The 20,240-nt window shown below is 35.9% G+C and overlaps 1 protein-coding gene across 8 annotated transcripts in view; it reads right to left on the reverse strand.

Moving 5' to 3' along the window:
- CNTN4 (contactin 4) overlaps positions 1-20,240 on the reverse strand; it is an 878,916-nt gene that overhangs the window by 283,335 nt on the left and 575,341 nt on the right. For all 8 annotated transcript variants that reach the window (XM_070492801.1, XM_044754900.2, XM_044754901.2 and 5 more), the window contains 2 exons: positions 12,293-12,419; positions 5,312-5,487 (listed from right to left, as the gene is read on the reverse strand). In XM_070492801.1, coding sequence (XP_070348902.1) covers positions 5,312-5,487; positions 12,293-12,419 — 303 coding nt within the window. The remainder of the gene's footprint in view (positions 1-5,311; positions 5,488-12,292; positions 12,420-20,240) is intronic.

Raw genomic sequence — 20,240 nt, forward strand, 5'->3', positions numbered from 1 at the left:
ATGCTTTATAATTTAATCTTCATAACAACCCTAAGGGGGAAGTATGGTTATCCCCAGTGCTGATTTGAAGTCTGAGTTTTAGAGACATCGTGGGACACACAAAGCGAAGTGGAGCAATGAACACCATTCCAGTCCATCAAAACTTAGGCAATAGAGTATCTCACCTTCTCAAGTCCACATTCCCAATTTTTTAAAAAAATAGTGACTTAGATATTTTGTGAGTGTATGAGTGTGTATTGCAATTTACTTTAAAAAATATCCATGTCTATATGTCAGAGAAAAAAAATTGTTTTGCAGCATAACTGTGTACAGTGATTCTCAAGCACATTTAGATTGGGATGTTCAGCTGGGGAAGTAGGCAGCTAGAGTGATGGGGCTATAGCAGTCAATATAGACACAGCTTTGGAAAAATCCTCACCACTAAGCTGTGGAAATAATGAACTGAAATTCCCTCTACTCCTGGCCTTATCTTCTGATTGAGTTGCCTACATTAGAATCAAAGGATGTCCAACTTGTTTTTCCCCCTGGGTGGAGGGGGAGGTGCAGCAGATGGAGGTTGGGGAGGCATGCCTAAGGTAAAAGGAAAGCTATTCCTAAACGCTTCATTGAAGCTACGCATACTTTCAGGCTTGAGTTTTCGGGATACAAAGACTATCACAAAGTCCTTGAACGCAGGAGTTCAACTCAGGCCCCAAACATGGCCTGATGACTCTAACATCCAATTCTTACAATTTATTCAACAACTACTATTGTGAGCTTACTAAGCGCTAGGCACTGGGTAGACCCTGGCAAATCAATCAACCAAGTTTTCTACCCCAGGTGAAATAGAAGGAGTAAACAATAGAATGGGTATTGGTAGCCTGCTGTTAGAAAGAGGCTATGGGGCTGGCCCCATGGCCAAGTGGTTAAGTTCGCGCACTCCACTGCAGGCGGCCCAGTGTTTCGTCCGTTCGAATCCTGGGGGTGGACACGGCACCGCTCATCAAGCCATGCTGAGGTGGCATCCCACATGCCACAGCTAGAAGGACCCACAACTAAGAATATACAACTATGTACCAGGGGGCTTTGGGGAGAAAAAGGAAAAAAAATAAAATCTTAAAAAAAAAAAAAAGAAACAGGCTAAGTGACAACAAGAGAAGTGATTGCTGATGGCTTAATATTGCAGGGGGAGCGAAAAACAAAATGTGATTCAAATTACATTATAATAATTATGCTCATGAAAATGTCCATACTTCATCAAGAGTAACTTAAATTATGCTATGCCTGTTTGATCAAGGATTTCCAGCCTATAGGTATCGAATGAAAAAAGTCGGGGAGGGACAGGTTCTCAGAGGCATATCCATTAACTAGAATTTTTGGTTATGTGAATTAATTTATTTTTGAAAATGCTAAATGCAAGAGATTATCAAATTCTGGCTATAAAAGCTCCATGAAAATATTTTAAAAATAATCCGTAATAATGTCTACTTTATAAGATTGTCCTATGGATAAAATTATTTAAAGTATATAAATGAAGCTTAAAGTTGTAACATGTCATATAAAGATGAAGAGATGTTTTCTTATAAAGTAAACTGGAGCTAAGGTAGAGATGGGCCAGGGTGCACCGAACTAGGAGTAGAGGCTGGTGTTCCTAGGCTGTCACTTATTAACCGTGCAAATTACAATGAGTAATTCAGTTATTCAAATCTTCAATTTCATTTTTAAAAAGATACAGGACAGGAAAACTTTAAGGTCCATTTCAGCTATAAAATCATATGATTAAAAATAACAAAATATTTTCACTTGCATATTATAGTGCAGTAACTATGGTCAAAAGACATTTTTTTTCTCAGTGGTTATGAAAACGCTTGGGGTGAAAGAAATTACACAGCAATATTCAAAAGCACTGTCATGCTTCACCTTACATCACTGAAGAAAGGTATTTCATTTGAATCAATTAAACATGATTTTTGAAAAAAGGCAACATCTTTTGATTTTCTTTTAATTAAAAAAAGATAGGAAAAAAAATCTAGAAACTATAGATTGATGATCTAGAGGCTGGACTCCAGAAAATGACTAAAATAGAAAGGGCATGGGTCTATAAAAATACGTCATCCCCCCAAATAATTTTATATATATATTTTCTTTGTTGTGTCACTGAATATGCAATTAATAACAGAATTCCTTTATTCATACATATAAAGCGTTCTAGACTCCGGAGATATAAGGATGGACAAGATAGTCTCAGCTCTCTCAGAACTTAGATTCTATCAATCACAGGAGTTAAATAATGAGAAAAAAATAAATATACAAAATCATTCCAGGTTATATTAAATTCTAATAAATGAAATAGAGGATGCTATTATGTAGAAGTAGAGGGTTAGAAGAAGGTAGGCAGAGGAGAGGAGAAGAAATGATAGGAATTACTTCCTACGTTAGACAGGGTGATATGGAAACTTTCTCTTAGAAGGTCATACCTAATTTGAGAACTAAGGATTATAAGAAGTGAGCATGTGAAGTATGAGGAGAAAAGCATATCAGTCAGAGGGAACGAAAGTATCAAGGTCTATTGTAAAAGATAGTTTGTCATTTTCAAGAAATTAAAATGAGAGCATGGTAATAAATTTGAGATTTATTCTAAGTGCAGTAGAAGGCATAAAGCAGCAAAATGCAATGATCTCATTTACATGTTTAAAAGATTATTCTGCCTGTTTTATGATAAATAGTTAAAGGTCTAAGAGAAGATGCCCAGAGACCAGGTAGGAACAGAAGCTGTAGAGACAGCAGCACATCTTGATTTTAACAAGGCATTGGCAAAGATTCGCATGACTTTAAGAACAAGTAGGAGGAACTGGGGTTCAATTATAGTATGTTTGAGTAAATTTGTAGCTAACTGAACAAGAGTATGCAAAGAATATTGATTTAAAGTTCAATCTCATCTTAGTGGAAGTTCTCTGCTGGCATGCTGCCCATCCTGGTCAACATGTTTTATCAACTATTTGAATGGACAGATGCTTATCAAATTTTCTGCTGATACTACAGTAGGAGGATAATCAATATGTCAGATAAAAAAAGATTAAAAATAAATTTCAACTGTGATAGACCAAAGGGTCACTACTCAGAAGGTGAATTTAATAGGGGTAAATATAATATTCCGAATTTAGGTTAATAAAATAATATGGTTGGGTAGCTCTGGATTAAAAGACATTCATGAAAAATCAATCCTCAGGTTTTACATGACTGTATGTTCAAAACAAAGTCACAATATGAGACCTAGGCTTTAAAAAAATGAGTATCATTGTCAGCTGCATTCATAAGTTCACATCATGGGATACTACTGTTCCCACTGTCCTGTGCAAACGTCAATGTACATGCATGGAATTGGAAACAATTCTATACGGTCACAATTTAATAGATGATTTAACATAAGTGAGTGCATTGTGAAGAAGATGGTTGTGGATTAAGTACCTGGAGAAGAAAAGAATTATAGGACAAGGGACATGATCATATTTTCACATATTTGAACCCAACAAGAAACATAAGTAAGCACTGGGAGCGAAAGTGATGGAAATTTAGATATCTAGCTCAATTTTAAGGAAGAGACGTTGGGTTTGTTTTTGTATTTTTGAACAACTAGGGCAGTCTACTGTGGGCCAGGATGCTTTGTGATGAATAGGTGAGCTCTCTATTTTTAAAATTTTTCAAGTTGAGTGATTATCAGCCAAGAATTCTGAGGGGGGCAAAATGTTTATATCATACATGAAGTGGGATAAGCAAGGTGGATTGCAAACACTGGTCCTGAGGCCAACTCAACCACAAAATGGGTGGTAGAGCTTTTCCTTAGGCTAAACTATTCTATTTAAATAACTGTCCTTGAATATGAGATTCTGTCTTTCAGATACTTTTGTACTTGAAATGCCTGGACATTCACAAAAGGACAATCTTAAGAGTTGGTAATATGCTTTTAAATGTCAAAGTTAAAAAAACAAAATGTTGGTAATGCTATGTCAATCTCTATTTTTTGTTGTCTTTGAAAAATTTTTCCTACACTATAAAATGCAAAAAACAAAGTACAAGAGTGGCTGAATACAGAGATTATCTCTACTCCGAAAGTCGATTTTATGATTACTTTCCAAAATGAATCCAACAAAATTCATTTGTCATTACTAAAAAATAAGTACAAATATTAAACTTGTATTAAACACTTGTATTAAACCAAGAGAAATAAACACTTTGGTTCTGTAGCACTCAATCAGACGTATTATCCTCCTATTATTCTGCACACCTAAGAATATTTGGAAGACTATCTCAGGAGACATTCACAAACAAAATAATCCTATTTCCCATATATACCTAATACTTAGAAAATTCATTTCTCAACTAATAAAAATGCCACCAAACGGCAATAATAGATTAAGCACTGGATTATTAGGTATATTTGATGTTGAATTCCCAGAGAAGATTTTGTTAATAAGACTAGACTACAGTGTTACTGCCAACAGACTTTGTAATTATGAAACCTTTGACATTAATGCACCTTTATATGAATTGGGATTTTATACAAGGAAATACATAATCCTATGCAAATACATAAACCCTTAAAAATGTAGCTGAACATTAATTCTCAAAGGTGTCTCTACTCAAATGTGTACTCACTGCTCTTGCCTATGAATTTTATTTTTAATTTGTTATTTCTAAATTCCACTTTCTTTGATATGTTCATGAACTTTTATTAGATGGTGGTCTTAAGATACGGCAATTTGTATTTTAATTGTTCTAAACTGGAAATATAAAAGACATAAAAGGTAATACTTTGTGTTTAGTTTTTCTTATTATTGTAGTTTTTAAAATTTTCCTATTCTATGAAATAAGGAAAAAATGGAGAATTATAGGAATAATAGACTACCAAGAGTTTTTTTCAACTTGAGTTTTATGGTTAAGGTGCTTCTCATATTCAGTTACTGGCAGTTCAACTGCTTGCTTATACACACTCTCTTTATAAAGTTTGTGTATAATCTGTTGTGTATGTAAACTTACATGTGTGTAAATTTGAGCGTGTGTGAATTGATGTGTGTATAGAGCATCATATAACCAAACTATCACATAATCAAACTATCTCAATCCTTATAAAAGCAGAATACATCTTCCCACTCAGATTTACAATTTATCCTACAAAGAAGACATTTCCCAAATATGAAAAAAGGGTAAATAAGATCATAGAACAAATTAAAATCTGTTTGGTTTTTAAAAAGAGAACTGTTTTAAAGCCTTATTGGTACAATAATACAAAAACTCAAGGTAACATTTGCAGCACGATATAATTGCTACTTACACGCAAACTGAAGCTTTGCTTCTCTGCTAACAATTGTTCCAAATGAGTTTGTTGCTATGCACTGGTATGTTCCAGCATCTTGGGTTTTATTGGGGTTATTGATCAACAAGCTGCCTTCAACAACACTGTAGCGGAAATCCATACCAATGTCAACATCTGTTCCATTTAACTTCCACCTATAGTATAAAAATGCCAGTAGATAAAGCCTTGTAATATTAATCAGTATTTCTGAATTGTCTAAAATATATAAAAACCATAAACATATAAAATATCTGTTATTTTTTTTAACCATGGTAAAAAAAATTAGAAATGCTGTACCCAGGATTGGTGACAACTTAATTGCTTATGCAAAGAGCAAGTCCTTTACAATAAACAATGATATTAAAATTTTAGCACCTGTTTTTGTGACTACTTATGATGCATAGACACTTTACTTTCTTTTTTTTGAAATTTCCCATAGTATCTTGTAAAACTTTCTTCAAATAGGGTTCCTCAGTAAAAGTCATTTTTCTAGTTTGTAGTTATCCTTTAAATGGGTCTGTACAGATGACAGAATACACCACTTTCACGTAGATTGCTGAGTATTCGATGAAATTGCAGCAGAGGTGCTTTGATTTGGTTCTTAATATGACCGAAATGGGTGACTGCAAAGCAGAGAAACTGTATTGATCTAGAGCTGTCTTCAGGACCAAACTAGCCTGAACCATGGATCACTTTGAAGATCTCCTTAGCCATTGGCACTCAAACATCAATCAACACTCCCAGTAAACTGCAGATCATGACATCAGGTAACAGAGGCAAAGAGTTTTGTTGTTCTTCTGTTTGTTTACTTGGATCATCTGTGTGTCTGACTATAGTGTTTGGCCCAATAAATTAGTTTTAGTGGGACTCACACATTTAATCAGCGAAGCTTTAGTAACAAGATATACTTTTTTTTTTTTTTTACAGCCAATAACATTCCAAAGAGAGCTTATCTTAACCAAATTGCCTTTCAAGAAGTCTTTGAATACCTATGAACTTCTGAACTAATACAATTCAATGACTACCTTATTTTCTTCTCCCCCTCCCTTCCAAATCCCATACAGAACATCAGGTAATGAAAACAGCATAGTTGGAGCTTCTGAAATATCAACAGTCTCCTAGTAGCATTCACATTGGGAGACCAAAAAATAAGAAAACACTGAAGCACAAAAGAAACTGATCAGAAGCAATAACAGGAGTAAAGAATGAGACACTCCTTTTATTTCCTTCAAACAGAAAGAGACAAAAAAACAAAAATATTACTATTGAAATGTGTGTGTGAATACACACTCATTGTGCATGCTGTTATAACATTCTGGAGTACTATGACTGGTGTGCGTAATGTAAAAGAATTTAAATGAATAAATACAGGCCAGTTAGTTTCAAGATTTTGGATATTTGGTATCAACAAAAGTAAATGTTTAAAGAATGATCCCTTTCTTCCTGCCAAGATCTCTCTCACACTTCAAGGTCAACCTTAGAGGACACCTCTTCCAATTGAAGTCTTCTTCAACATTCCTAATCAAAATCAATCAAAGCTTCCCACAATCTCTTACAGAATTGTCTCTGCTCCTTTATGTAGGAATTCTGCCTTCACTGTAGGTAATTTGCCTACATCACTTTGTATTCTCCCTTTAGCAGCCTTGAACTTGACACTCTCATTGTGCTCAATGAATGCTTGTGGAATTTGACTAAATATTTTACTTCTTTGCTGGATATTTTAGCTTTGAGTATACACAGTTTATGAAGCATTCTAGCCCACCACACACAGCAATGTATGTTCACATCTATGTCTTTGAAAAGTAAAAATTTAAAAACATGAGGGGTAGGAAAAGTGGGCTAGAATCACGAATGGGACATAGCTCGCGATGTTTATAAGAAGGTGGGTATTAGAAACAGACATTGTTTTTAGGCTCGACAGTAACAAGAAAGTAACAAGCAATAAAAAGAGAACAGCTGGGTTGTATTCTAGCAGGTCTTATATGCACATGAATCTCTAGAGCTGACTGCCTGCTCTAGACATTTTTTTGAGTCAGCTATCATGTCTTGGCCATAACTCTCACTTCAAATGATAGTGGAGCAATTTAATATGACAAATCTAAGAACTCCAAGAGGAAATTGCAATATAATGTGAGCTGCAAGCAGAGTGTGGAATTTAGGAATGGGACCATGTGAGTCTTTTTAGAAAAGTGATTGTGGGGATAATGAGAAAACCTCTGTAGGTTTGTCTACACTAGTCATCTCTACCTAAAACACTTTGTAGAAACTCCATTAATCTACTTTATCACCTGCTTTTACATACAAATAGCAAAGGAAAAGGGATTATTTAGAAAATAAAGTGCTTGCTGTGAAATGCAGTTAAGTCTGGATTACAGAGCACTATACAAAGTTTTATTGCAATGCAGTCACTGTTCATTCCAACTGAATGTGGGTTGCACTGAATTCCTTATCTTATTCCATACTGGAACACTCTTGAAAAATTTATAATTTATTTTCAATGTTTGAGAGATGTCTGAAGTACTGGTAATAAAGAGACAATGTCCATTTGGAACAAAGAGAGATTTTCCCAAGAGCCAGGGCAAATTGGTGAGTCTCATTAGCTGATTTCTGAATCACTTGGCGACTCATGACCCAACTCTCTCCAGAGAGTGGGGTTGTGCACAACCACACTGACACTGTGACACTCTGGAAGGTATGATTTTTCAGACCTTGCTGGGAAGCTATCTATGGGATTTGTTGTAGTAAAACCCTCTTTCTTTGTTCACTGTTTCAACTTGGCACATAAGAAGGGGCAGGACCTTTCTGACTTGGAATTTGCTGTCTGCAAACTTAGTTGAACACAAACCTCAGAGCAAAAGTACTGCAACCAAGTACTTGAACGTTCCTTCTGTCTAGAAAGGGAAGCTGTGTGCAATAAGTAATGTCATGTGTCCTTAGGGAACTTTAATTCAAGGGAAGTTGACACAAGACAAAACTTCTTACATTTTTCTGGGTCTGGGTCAATCCTTTCAAAGTTGAGAGGCAGGAAACAATGAAAATAGAAGGCTCAGTTGAGGGAATAAACACAAGGAAGAGAGGGCAGTTGGGGTGTCTGAGGGAAAAACCTGATACTGAAAATCTCACCTTGAATTTCTCCTACTTTTTCTTCCCCCTTAAAGTCAGCCTGAAGACTGAAAAAGTTCAGCTAGAAAGATGTTTGAAAATACCTGATCTCTCCATTCTTCCTCTTGCTCTTTCCCTCAACAAGAGGGTACCAATCAGCTATTACAGAGAAACTGCCAAGTGTGGTAGGAAAGCAAAGTACACTGCAACCAATTGCTAGTTCATTTGATTAAAAGTTTTCTTCTCAGCTTTTGCTGGTAATCTTTAAAAACATAATAGGCTTCTGTTCCACGGCTTGTTTTAAATAACAAAGCAAGCCCCTATATCTAGAAGCACAGTGTTACAAGAGCAATGTTAGTTAAAAGTCACAGTTTGGGAAAAAGCAAAACAGCAACTTGCCAAAATCTGCTACAAAATTTGTTTTCATTTAAGGCTAGCATCTGAACTTACACTTGACTATGTACTAAAAACTGGGGCCATTTAACTCATCATTTATGTATGTAGGAACCTTTGCCTCTTGCATTTATTTTTTTCTACATAAAGCATTTTAAAATGTTTGATTTAACACTGAATTCAACATATTATAGGGAAAATAACTACATGTTCCTGGTTGCCCAGGACAGTGCTGGGTTTACACTTGCTGTCCTAGAATAATTATTTACAGTCACCTTTCACTCTCAAAAGTGTCCTGGTTTGGATGATAAATTATATGTTCACCCTAATTATATGGTCCATTAGAGAGTTGTTTTTTGGGTTTTTTCTTTCTGGAATGTGCTTGCTTCTCTTAACCATATGGCAAAAGATCATTCACTCTCCAGATGCAGTTAAATGTCTGCTTTTCTGTGAAACTTTCACTACTTTCCCTCCATTCTGAAGTAGACTTTCTTTCTTCCAGGATGCCCTAGAACTTGGACATCCTTTACTCACACTGCAGCACAGCATTAGAACTATTCCACATCTAGACAGCTCCCAACGTGTCACTGTAGCTACTGCTGCTTCCAGGCCATGCGCAAAAACGTACACTACTTGCACATGTTGTTCATTGATCTTTGAATACCTCAAAGATGACTGGTACACTGCATCTGCTTCCTACTGTGGTTTAAACACCTTTCTCAGATGACAAATTTTTCAGAATCCTAATATATACCCAGTTCAAGGCAGAGCTGCTGTGGTGGAATCTTGGGTGGAAACTGCAGTTCCTCACCTCAGGTGATTCCAGAGCCAACTCCATGTACCCTGGAATTCAGTTTGAAAAACACTGGGGTGGTTTGATGAATGAATGAATGAAAGGGCACACAAATTAAATTCTAAAATAATTTCCACTATGCTAATAGTACCATCCCTTAACTAGTAGGGATGCCCTTTCCCCTCCGCCAATTTGAAAACTACCTATCTCAGTTCAGATGCCTCTTCTTCTGTGAATCCTTCTTAATGACTCTAATCTCTCTCTCCCCTAAACTATGGCACGTTATATATTATTTTGGTTTTTACATACTGTTATATATTGGTTATTAGTTTAAAGTTTTTATCATTAAATTTGAATAGAGGTGAAACAATATTTATAAGATATATGTCAGTTATAAAGAATCATGACTAAAGATGTGACTAAGAAAAGGAATATTATTATTTTTGAAGTCTCTTATTTCTATCCTGATTCCAATCACTCTCTTCGCAATGGTTAATTATAATCTTTAATTTTGGCTTTTCCATGCCCTTGATTTTCTTTATGATTTTATCATGTATGTTTGTATCCTTAAACAACTGCTCTACCTCACTTGTTTTTGAACTTTATAAATATGGAATTATACTCTATATATTCTTCTACGACTTGCTTTGTTTACTCAAAATTATGTTCTTGTGATCCATTATGTTGTTGCAGTTGTAATTCACTCATTTTCACTACTGCATGGGGTTACCTTGTATGAACGTACCAGGTTATATTTATTTATATTATTTATATTATGTTAAATTTAGCCTTCTAAATTTCTGTTAATCTGGTAGGTTTGAAAGAGTATCATTTACTTTTAATTTGTATATTTCTGCTCACTAATGGTATTGACAAACTTTTTATATGTTTATTAGATATTTGATATTCCTTTTCTTAGAAGTATCTACTCAAGTCTTTTGCTAATGTTTCTATTGAGTTACTTGTTTTTTACTTTTAATTTGTGGGAATTCTTTAAATACTTTGGATATTAATCCTTTGCCAATGGCATATATTAAAAATGCCTTCTCCCAGTTGGAAGCTTGTAATTTTATTCATCTCAGTATATTCTGTTGAACAGAGGTTTTTAACATTAATGAAGTTAAATATTTTCTTTCATGATTTGTGCTTTTTCTATCATATTTGAGAAATCTTTTCTTCCCTCCAAAGTCATAAATATGCATGCCTATCATCTTTTAAAAGTGCTGTAAATGTCCCATGTAGGTCTTCTAATCACCTGGAACTCGTCTTTGTATACATGCTGTGAGGTAGGGGTCTAATTTTATTTCATTTTGTTAACCATATGGATAATCCATTGTGCAGTACATCTCTTTTTCAGTTTATTTCTACTATTATCATGAGTTTTAATTTTTCTTTTTTTACCTTCATAAAACAGTATTCTTACTGTTTGAAATTGATCTTACGTGGAAATATTAACCTTGACCACTTGCTTTACTTATCATTTGTTCTTGTATCTCAGATATTCTAACTAGAATCATTTTTATTCTACTTAAAGCGTATCTATTAGAATTTCCTTTAGTGAGGTCTGCTGGGGTCAAACTTCAGTTTCTGTCTGCCTGAAAACATATTTATTTTTTTCTCCTTTTTAGAAAGTATTTCTGCTATACAGAAATTTGACAGTTAATATCTCTCAGCATATTGAGGATGCTGTCTTCTATCTTACTTTTTTGTTGCTATTGGGAAGTCAGCTTCTGCTTTAATTGTCATCTCTTTGAAGTTTATCTGTATTACAACTTTGGCTATTTTTATGATGGTGTCTTCAACATGGTGTTCTGTCTCACTATGATAATTCTAAATGAGGCTTTATTTTTACCTGTACTACTGGAAATTCACTGGGCTTCCTAAATCTATAACTTGGTATTTTTAATTAGCTTTGGAAAATCCTTAGCCTTCTCTTTAAGTATTGCCTCTGCTTAATTCTTTCTTGCCTTTCCTTATGGAACTCTGATTAGACACATGTAAACATTTTCTCTTAATATTTTTTCTCTTTCTCTTTCCCTTTCTCTTTCTCTCTTTCTCTCTAATATTTTGCTTCTCTTTATCCCTTTCTGCTGCCTCTGGATGATTTCTTCAGATATATCTTATAGTTCACTAACTCTCCTTTCAGCTGTGTCTCATCTATTGTTAAAATCACTTAGCACCAAGGTTTGAAATAGGCAATTACTTCTGCCTTGCAGTGCCTTGTGAAGGCAAGCCTATTTCTCATTACATATGCTGTAAGGATATAGCCCTTGGGTCCCAGGTCTATTTTGGGAAGCTGCAAAATCCAGAGCTCCAGTTCACATAGTTCATCAAAGTGAAAACTGCTTTTAGTGTTCAATTTTCTTCTCTGGGTTCAAAACACACTTACTTTTTGACTTCTGAGTATTTATTGCTTTCCTGCCTATTTACTGAGGCATTTTAAAAACGTGTTTTTAAAACACATTGTTAAGAAATATTAAGGCTTTAGTGAGAGTGTCAATCAGGATATTGGGTACTTGACTTTTCATGAACACAATTGTCTCTTTAGTGTCTCAGGATATCCTATGATGACTGTCTAAAAGCTCTTTACATAAGCAGTGCTCCATAAGTATTGGTTGATTTTAATAATAGAAACTATATACATGGAAACACATGCTTTTAAACCAACAAACCTGATATGAGGTTTTGGATTCCCTTTAACTTCACAATTGAGCTTCACTTTTTTCTCCTCAGAATCCAAAGGGAACATGACATGACTTGGTTCTTGAATAAAAATTGGGCCATGCAGTGTATAGTCATCTGAAAGGAAAGAGAAAATGTCCAAAATGAAGAATATCTTCTGAATAGGAACAACAACAATAGGAAACAACAAAATTAAAATAAAAGAGATTAACAAAAAAATAGTAATATACAACAGACTTAGTTCAACCTCTAAATGAAATTTCCCATTGAAGACTAATATGTGGATTATCATGAAGTGGAGATATGGATTTTCCTATTTCATTCATACCGATAATTTTTCATTGACAACTTCCAGACACAGAAATGTTTGGCATTCCCTTTTCTCTCCTCCACTTCTTATTATTCCATCTGTCTTTAGCCCACCCTTTTACTTTGTTCACATTTTGTGACTCCTACATCCCTTTTGTGCTGCTGTCATCCTGGAAGACTGTCTAATGTCACAAAGTTAAAATTTCTCTGCTCTGTAATGGGATAATATGATTGGAAGCAAGCAGTGATGGTTTCGCAAATACATTAACAATAAGAAACATGTCTGTACTGCTAAAATATGCATAATACTTTCTTAAATTGGCTATGTAGGTAAATAACCACCTCGAGTCATGAAGGACCAGTTTCTTTGTTTTTTCCAACCTGTTATGGACCCATACATCGTCTAGCTTATGAAATATCACACAGCTGGAATCATATGTAACTCAGCACACAAATTGAGTAAAACCCAAACTGGTCTATAGCAAGTTCAATGGGTTGAGTCCACTGATCATGAGCTTGGATGGGCAGCAATATCAAATAGCTATGAGTTTCTAAATGCTTTCTCTCAATAAGAGAAACTAGGGGGCATGAAACTTATTTTGTCATGGAATAGCAACAGAATTCAAAGACTGGAATAATCCACAAACGACACTTTAAGTAGCAGTGTAGAGTACATATGTTTCTAGAATACATACATAATAAATAATGATCATAATGCACCTTACCACCTATACCCATGAAAGTGATTTTCATTTTTCAAAATCTGGTTCAAGTTCTTTTTTTTTCCTAGAAGGCTTTTCTAGACACTTCCTCCTTTAACCACATGATTCTTAAATTACATCTCCCTGAAAAAGACACCTTTTTCTATCAAGTATCTTTGTACCTTTCTTTCCCTTTCTTTGGACTATAAGCTCCTTGAGAGCATGACTGTATCTTACTCATTTTTGTATGTTCTGTGGTAACAAGTACAGTGGCTTATACAGAGAAGATGGTCAACAAGGATTTGTTCTATTTGACAGTAATTTTTTTCACATTTTAATGTATTCAAGAAGCTGATTTGGGCATTGCCTAATGACTTTTGAGATAGAAGGGCCAGTGGCTATCATGTAAATAATACATGATAATGAATACCACTCTGTAGCTGACAATCCATTTTCCTCTTAAATGTGATTATTTTGAAGGGTGTGAATTGCATCTGCTATCCTGGAAAACCTTCATAACCAGCCTTTTGTTGATAGGTGATAGGATGAGACTGAATTCATTCAGGTGAATCAGGACGGAGGAAAAAGAAGAAAGCTGATTTGGGGATCTAGGTGAAGAATGGTAATGTAATTTCTTTTAAGGCTTTTAATCCAGGCTTTAAAAAAAAAATCCACAAGTTTGAGGTTGGAATATAAAATAAATTAAGGACACAAGATAACCAAACAGAATTCTGTTTTATTCTAGAGGAGTGGGGACAGCCAATAACCTTGTTGTGAGAATAAGCAGGATGTAGATTCAAAAAGACCATGAACTGAGATTTAATGCCTTGGGTCAAGTACTAACTACATGATCTATAGAGAATCACCTCCTCTCTATGCTTCAATTTTCTCATCTCTAAAATAATAGGATTTGACTAGGTCAGGGATTCTACATCAGTTAAAATGGGAAAGAAGCCATGACTATTCTCCCATAAACAGATATGTACATGCATTTGAAATCTGCATTCAAAACCATCACGAATTATATTACCACCACCATCCTTTCTTCTTACTCCATGTATAAAATTTCATGTTAATGAGAGACTTAAACAAAGAAAACAAGACATATCAAAGAATACAAAATAAATGCATGAAATAAAAGTATGTAAACATACTTTTTTTTTTAACACTCATGGTTTGAAGGCAGATATTTCAAAATCCAGATATTTACATTTCAGATTTTCAACAACTACACAGATATTTTCAAAACAAATTTAGATGCCGGTCAAGGGTTAACTCAATTCAACTCTAAGGATTGTGTGAATTTTTGGCATCTTTAGTTAAGTAACAAATATTACTCATCAAGATCACTAACACAGCAGCAAGTTTGGTAGATTTTACTCTAAGAGAGAAATATTTCTATTGTTGTCCCAATTCCAGAATTATGTGTGTATATATATAATATCAATCATCTCAATTCATTGATGTTCCCTGATTTGAATTTCATACAGAAATACACAGTCTATTACCAGTAATTCCAAATAAGAATAAAACATAATAATGATTACCCAGGATGCAGCTGAGAGGCTGCAGATTAACATCTGTACTATTTCTCAATGTATCCATGTCATATTTAAATAACAAAAAGGATATTTTTTCCTGTGTATTTTGTAACAAGAATTGATAATAATGATGCTTTGCATTTGCTATAAATAAGACATTTCAAAAGTTTTTATTTTCCCTTGGTTAACCAAGCTCACTGCCTGGAAATTAATATTAGCATAAAGGGAACGGTATTTCATCTCACGAAATCCAGTCTTTCAAGTACGAGCTATTTGGTTTCACAAAGATAAAGGGAGAGATTTTAGAAAGTTAAGCTATTCAAGTGTAGAAAATAGGTATCCTAACTTTAAAACCTTTAGACCAGGGTTACCAGCATTTTTGAGAAAAACAGAGTTACAGAGTTGCTTTATTGCCACCAAATCTTGAGGTGCCTGGGTAAAACAGAGTCTTGAGAGGGACATTCTTAGAAGAAACACAGAGAGGGGTATCACTAAGTTTATTCTACCTTTGCATAGTAGCCACAAAGTGACTTTCAAGTGTCTTGAAGGCACACACAAAAGATATCGCATTTGCCATTTTCAAAGCCTAGAAAATAAAGTTCACCCTTTCCTTTATCACAGTAACTTGTTCTATGTAACCATAGGTGTGGCCACGATTTTCAGCCAAGAGAAGTAAAGGGGAGCATCTCAAAAAACGACAGAGGACAAAACTGAATAAGCCAATATGTCTCAAAGTTAGACTGTGGACCACCAGCATTGTAATCATGTCATGCTTGTTTTTTTAAACCCTAGTCCAGACTGACTGCACAAGAAAAATCTGGGGTCCATGAATTTGCCTTTTAACCTAGTTCTCTGGGTAATTCTTTTGCACACTAAAATTTGAAAACTACTAACACAGACCCTTCTGTCCCTAGCTCTCCACTTCCTAAGAGCAGAAAATCAACCAACATTGACTTTAGATGCACTCCTAGACTTTCTCTTTTGGGCAAAGTCTAACCAACATATCCTCACTCGATAACGTTTAGAGAAGGAATTTTAGCACATTTGGATTAATAGTTGACAGGAAAGCAGCCAGGTACAGAAAACTATAAAACAACCTACACAAAGAAAATGGAGTTCTATAAACCAACCCCTCCTTAGAATACTCATAGTTGAATTCCAGCAGCTAATTGTGAGAACTCCCAAGGACTGCACTGAATTTACAAAGAAGAGGCATCCTCAGGGAGATGCAATAGTCCATTGACCTGTAGTAATATCTTATCGTCACTTGATACATGTGACATACCTGCTGCAACCACTACCTTTTATTTATAAATCATGAACCTCTTGAGCAACAGCATGTTTGGACTGGTATTTTTACTTTTGGATTCCCAAAAGGGTGAAAACTCACCCCAGTGTCTCACCTGCCTTGAAGAAGTTAGGGGAACGGGCTCACGTTGTTATTAGGGATTTCCCAGGGGAGCAGCAGGCAATGATTTTTCGTCCTTCTGGGAATCTTGAAAATCATGGTTAAGATGAAGGAGGAAGCAGTCAGTTCCCGACAGCCCAGATAGAGCCCTACAAATTCGAGCCCATTGATCTCAGCCCCAGCTTGGGGGATTCAGTGCAGATGCGGATACTGGTACCTCATGATTTCCTGGGTTCTCGCCTCCTTGGAGACTACCTGCTAATTGGCCACTAGGCTACTTCTACCACACCACTCGAATTTCCTAAAATTTGGTACCACAGAAATTCTCCTACACTAATTTCTGAGTAAACTGCATATTTGTAAAGAGAAGAGAGAAGACCTATGCTAAGGAAAGGCTCCTTTCATGCTTCAACACAGAGTGGGTAACCTTTGGGTTTTCAGGAAAGAGTAGAGATTTCATGACCAGAAACTTATTTAGGTTAAAGATCAGGCTACCCTTAACCCTTCTCCCCTTTTGTTCATCAAATATTAAAAATTATTGGAAAACTGCTCTAAACCAGGGATTCTCAAACTCCTTATCCCATTTTATCCTTTTCTTTTTAAAATCTATTTTTGGGGGGAGACAAAAATCAATGTTTGTTAGTCAACTTCTTCCTGCATCCTCCTCCAAGTGTCCCAGAAATAAAATGTAATGTCAGGGCTACTCTTAGAATTTTAGATTACTGAAAGAAATGCAGACAACTATAGAACTTTAGATTAGAAGAGATCATTTAATCCTGAATGTATTTTCCCAGGTCACAGACTGAAAATGTACCATATATGTAATGGAAACAAAAATGACTTTCACCTAAAAATAAAATAATCCTCTAAGAAAAAAAGTAATAAAACACTTCTCCACAACCAGGTGTCACTTATTTTACCTGCAGCTTTGGGACCTCAATGGTCTCACTCTCCATTATTTTTTCCTTTGAAGTAATTTGGCCCACTTCTGCATGTCCCCAAACTTCTGTCCCAGGCAAGCAGGATGCTGCTCAGGCTACCAGAAGCCAGACTGGGCAAGGGAATTGGAATAGATGGGACTGACCTGAGGTTTTCTGAGACTGAGCAGAGAAAAATCAGATTGAATCTCAGGTGATGGCAGACTCAAGAAGCAAGGCAGTGGCCCAAGTATCAAGTCCACGGGAGCAAGAGTAGAGCAAAGTCTCCATTCCAAGTGAAAGGTCAGCAAAAGATGACATGCATAAAAAAGCAAGCTAGTGGATAGCTAGGGCTTGGAAAAATTCACTGATGCTGAATATAGTTCTTTTTTATAGGGCATCTGTGAACAATCCTAAAAGCTAGCAGAGACAGGGAGGAAAAGCAATAAGGGGCTGAGCCATATCAGACAGCAAGTATGATCTCAAGATAAATATTTCATAGGAGGCAACTTAGTAAAAAAGTCAAGCTATGCCTAAAATAATTATTCCTCAAAGTGTGGTCTAGAAAGCTACTGCATCAATATCACCTTTCCTGGGGATGCTTGATAAAGGCAGATTCTTGAGCCCCTGCCAGACTTACTGGGTTTTTATTACCAAAGCTCAGCACCTCTGTTTATTGTTGTGCATTCTACGGTTTGAAAACTAGTACCTTACGTTATGAATCTAATACAGGTGACATTCAGCCCTAAACCAATTAAGGACACTAATGAAGAAAAACTACCCTGCAGAGTTTTGTTCTACGTGCTAGATCACTCTATAGCTACCATGTGGGGTGGGGTAAAAGGCCACATTTTACCAGCATAGCCCTTAGGTCAATGCACTTCTCTTCTGCTGGAAATATTTTTCATCTGTTGCAAACTCAGTGACTCAACTCTGCTGGGAAAGGACAAAAATGCAATACTATGATTTCATCATAGAAAACTAAAAATACCAGATTCAATTCTACCTGTAATTGCTGTGGAGTTCCTAGGTGTTGCACCTGAGGGTTGTTTAGGCCCTTAATCCTAATGACATGTATGAAGTACTGCCATAACAGCCAAGAATCTGGGACTGTGATGTATAGCCAATCTTGCTACAACATCAAATAGGCTGTTTGATTAAAAACCTGATCTTGGGCAGAAATACTTAAATGGCAACAATCTTAATTTGGAAAGTAAACTCTGAGAGACCTAATGAGGAACAAAAGGGCTTGATTGTAAGCTCAGAACACGAGCCTGTGGGTTTAGATGTAAGATATCTGGGTCACATCTGGAGGGTAGGTAGACTGTTGTATTATGCATACACAGAAGCATCCTGACACAAACCAAAGTGGCTTTGTCAAGTTGTATCTTCTACTCTGCATCCTGCAAGGCCCTTGACCAATCAAGAGAGTAAATGCTCTGTGTGTGTGTGTAATCAGTGGGAACATGTTGCCTTATTGGATTGCAGAGCAAAGCCATGCCACTTGGGACAAGGAAGGAGTAGTTCTTCAGTGAAGCTGGTTTGTTGGGTGTGCTCCCAGAGTCATACTCACATTTCACTTTCTCCCTCTCACCAATCACATCAAAGAAGAAGCCCAACGGGGGGAACCATTACTCATTCTTCCATCAAAATGTTCCAAGAAGGGCACATACAGGGCCCACTGTATCCTGCAGGCTGGGAGCCTACTCCACCAGTCTTTCTAATGATCATGTAAATTCATTCTGGCTAAAAAACTGTAAGGTCAGCAGCATCTCTGTGGATCCAAATTACTCACAAAATGTATGGGCAATAATCTACGGAAATTCAGAAACAAATGAAATACTGTAACAGTGATTTTCCCGAGTGTGAGAATTCATTTAAAATTGAATCACTGATTGTAGAAATGATGACTGGACAGCTGTCAAACTATCATTACAAATACAATTCAGTGTTGTTAGTCTTTATAAAATAAATAGCAAGGGATGGTCAAAGGCCCCACATTAGTGCCTCTGTGTGAAACTAGCCAACAAACAGCATTTTTATTGAATAAGTATTCCATTTGGTTCTTTTTGGTTGATCAGTTGAAGAGAGCAGAGGCAAAACAAATATTAGAGGAGACAGACACACTGCTTAAAGCATGAGACGTTTCTTTCATTTGTCTTTGCTTCCACCTTCCTTCTTTTAACCCCCTCAAAAGAGCTCTTTAAACAGGAAGACACAGGGAAGTCTATCGAGAGCTGGCATATGTTTGAAGACAGAATGTGAAAGAGAATCCAAATGAGAAGTGAACTCTTCTTCTACTCTTTCTTTGTTCTCAGGTTAGGAAAATAATGCTGCTGCCATCATACATCGTGTCACATCTAATGAGGACCTAATTGTACGTAACGCCAGATCTTAGAAATGGTGGTGAGCTTGGGAAGTGTTAGGAGATAAAAGTGGTCTCAGTTTAGAGAAAAATTCTGCTTTGCTGAAGAAGGGGTTTGTAGGAGTGGAAAGAAACAGCAAGAAGAACTGTGTTAACACATCCTACTCTGACCCTGACCTCAAGACCCTGAAACATTTCAGGAACAATGGATTAATTATTCCTTTAAAAATAAGTAATTGGGTGATTTTGACGTCAAGCCCCCATTATGAAAAGAAAGGTGAATTTTCAACAAATGCAAATATTTTGTAACTCATTTGAAGGCAGAAACTGACCTGAACTGATGTGAGGCTATATATAACCTTAGGGTGAATATTCATATTTTTTTGCTACAGAATTATAAATGTGTTTGATTATGGAGTGCTGACCCACACTCAGCTGGGGATGTTATGTAATACTGGGCATGTTTTGTGGACCGTATTTCTTTTCTAAAATCAGAAAAACTTTTAATTCTTAAACATATCTGAACCAAAGCGTTTCTGATCAGAATTTGTGGGCCTATACTATATGCCAATTCCAATGTTACATGTGGAGGACATAAGAGTGTGCAAAGCAGACATCATCTGAATAAACACCTCATGGAGTGTTTATTCTAAAGGAACTGAAAGACAATGTGGGGGATCAGAATTTGCCATCCCAA

The sequence above is a fragment of the Equus asinus genome, chromosome 21, assembly GCF_041296235.1.
Source record: "Equus asinus isolate D_3611 breed Donkey chromosome 21, EquAss-T2T_v2, whole genome shotgun sequence".
Classification (NCBI taxonomy): Eukaryota; Metazoa; Chordata; class Mammalia; order Perissodactyla; family Equidae; genus Equus; species Equus asinus.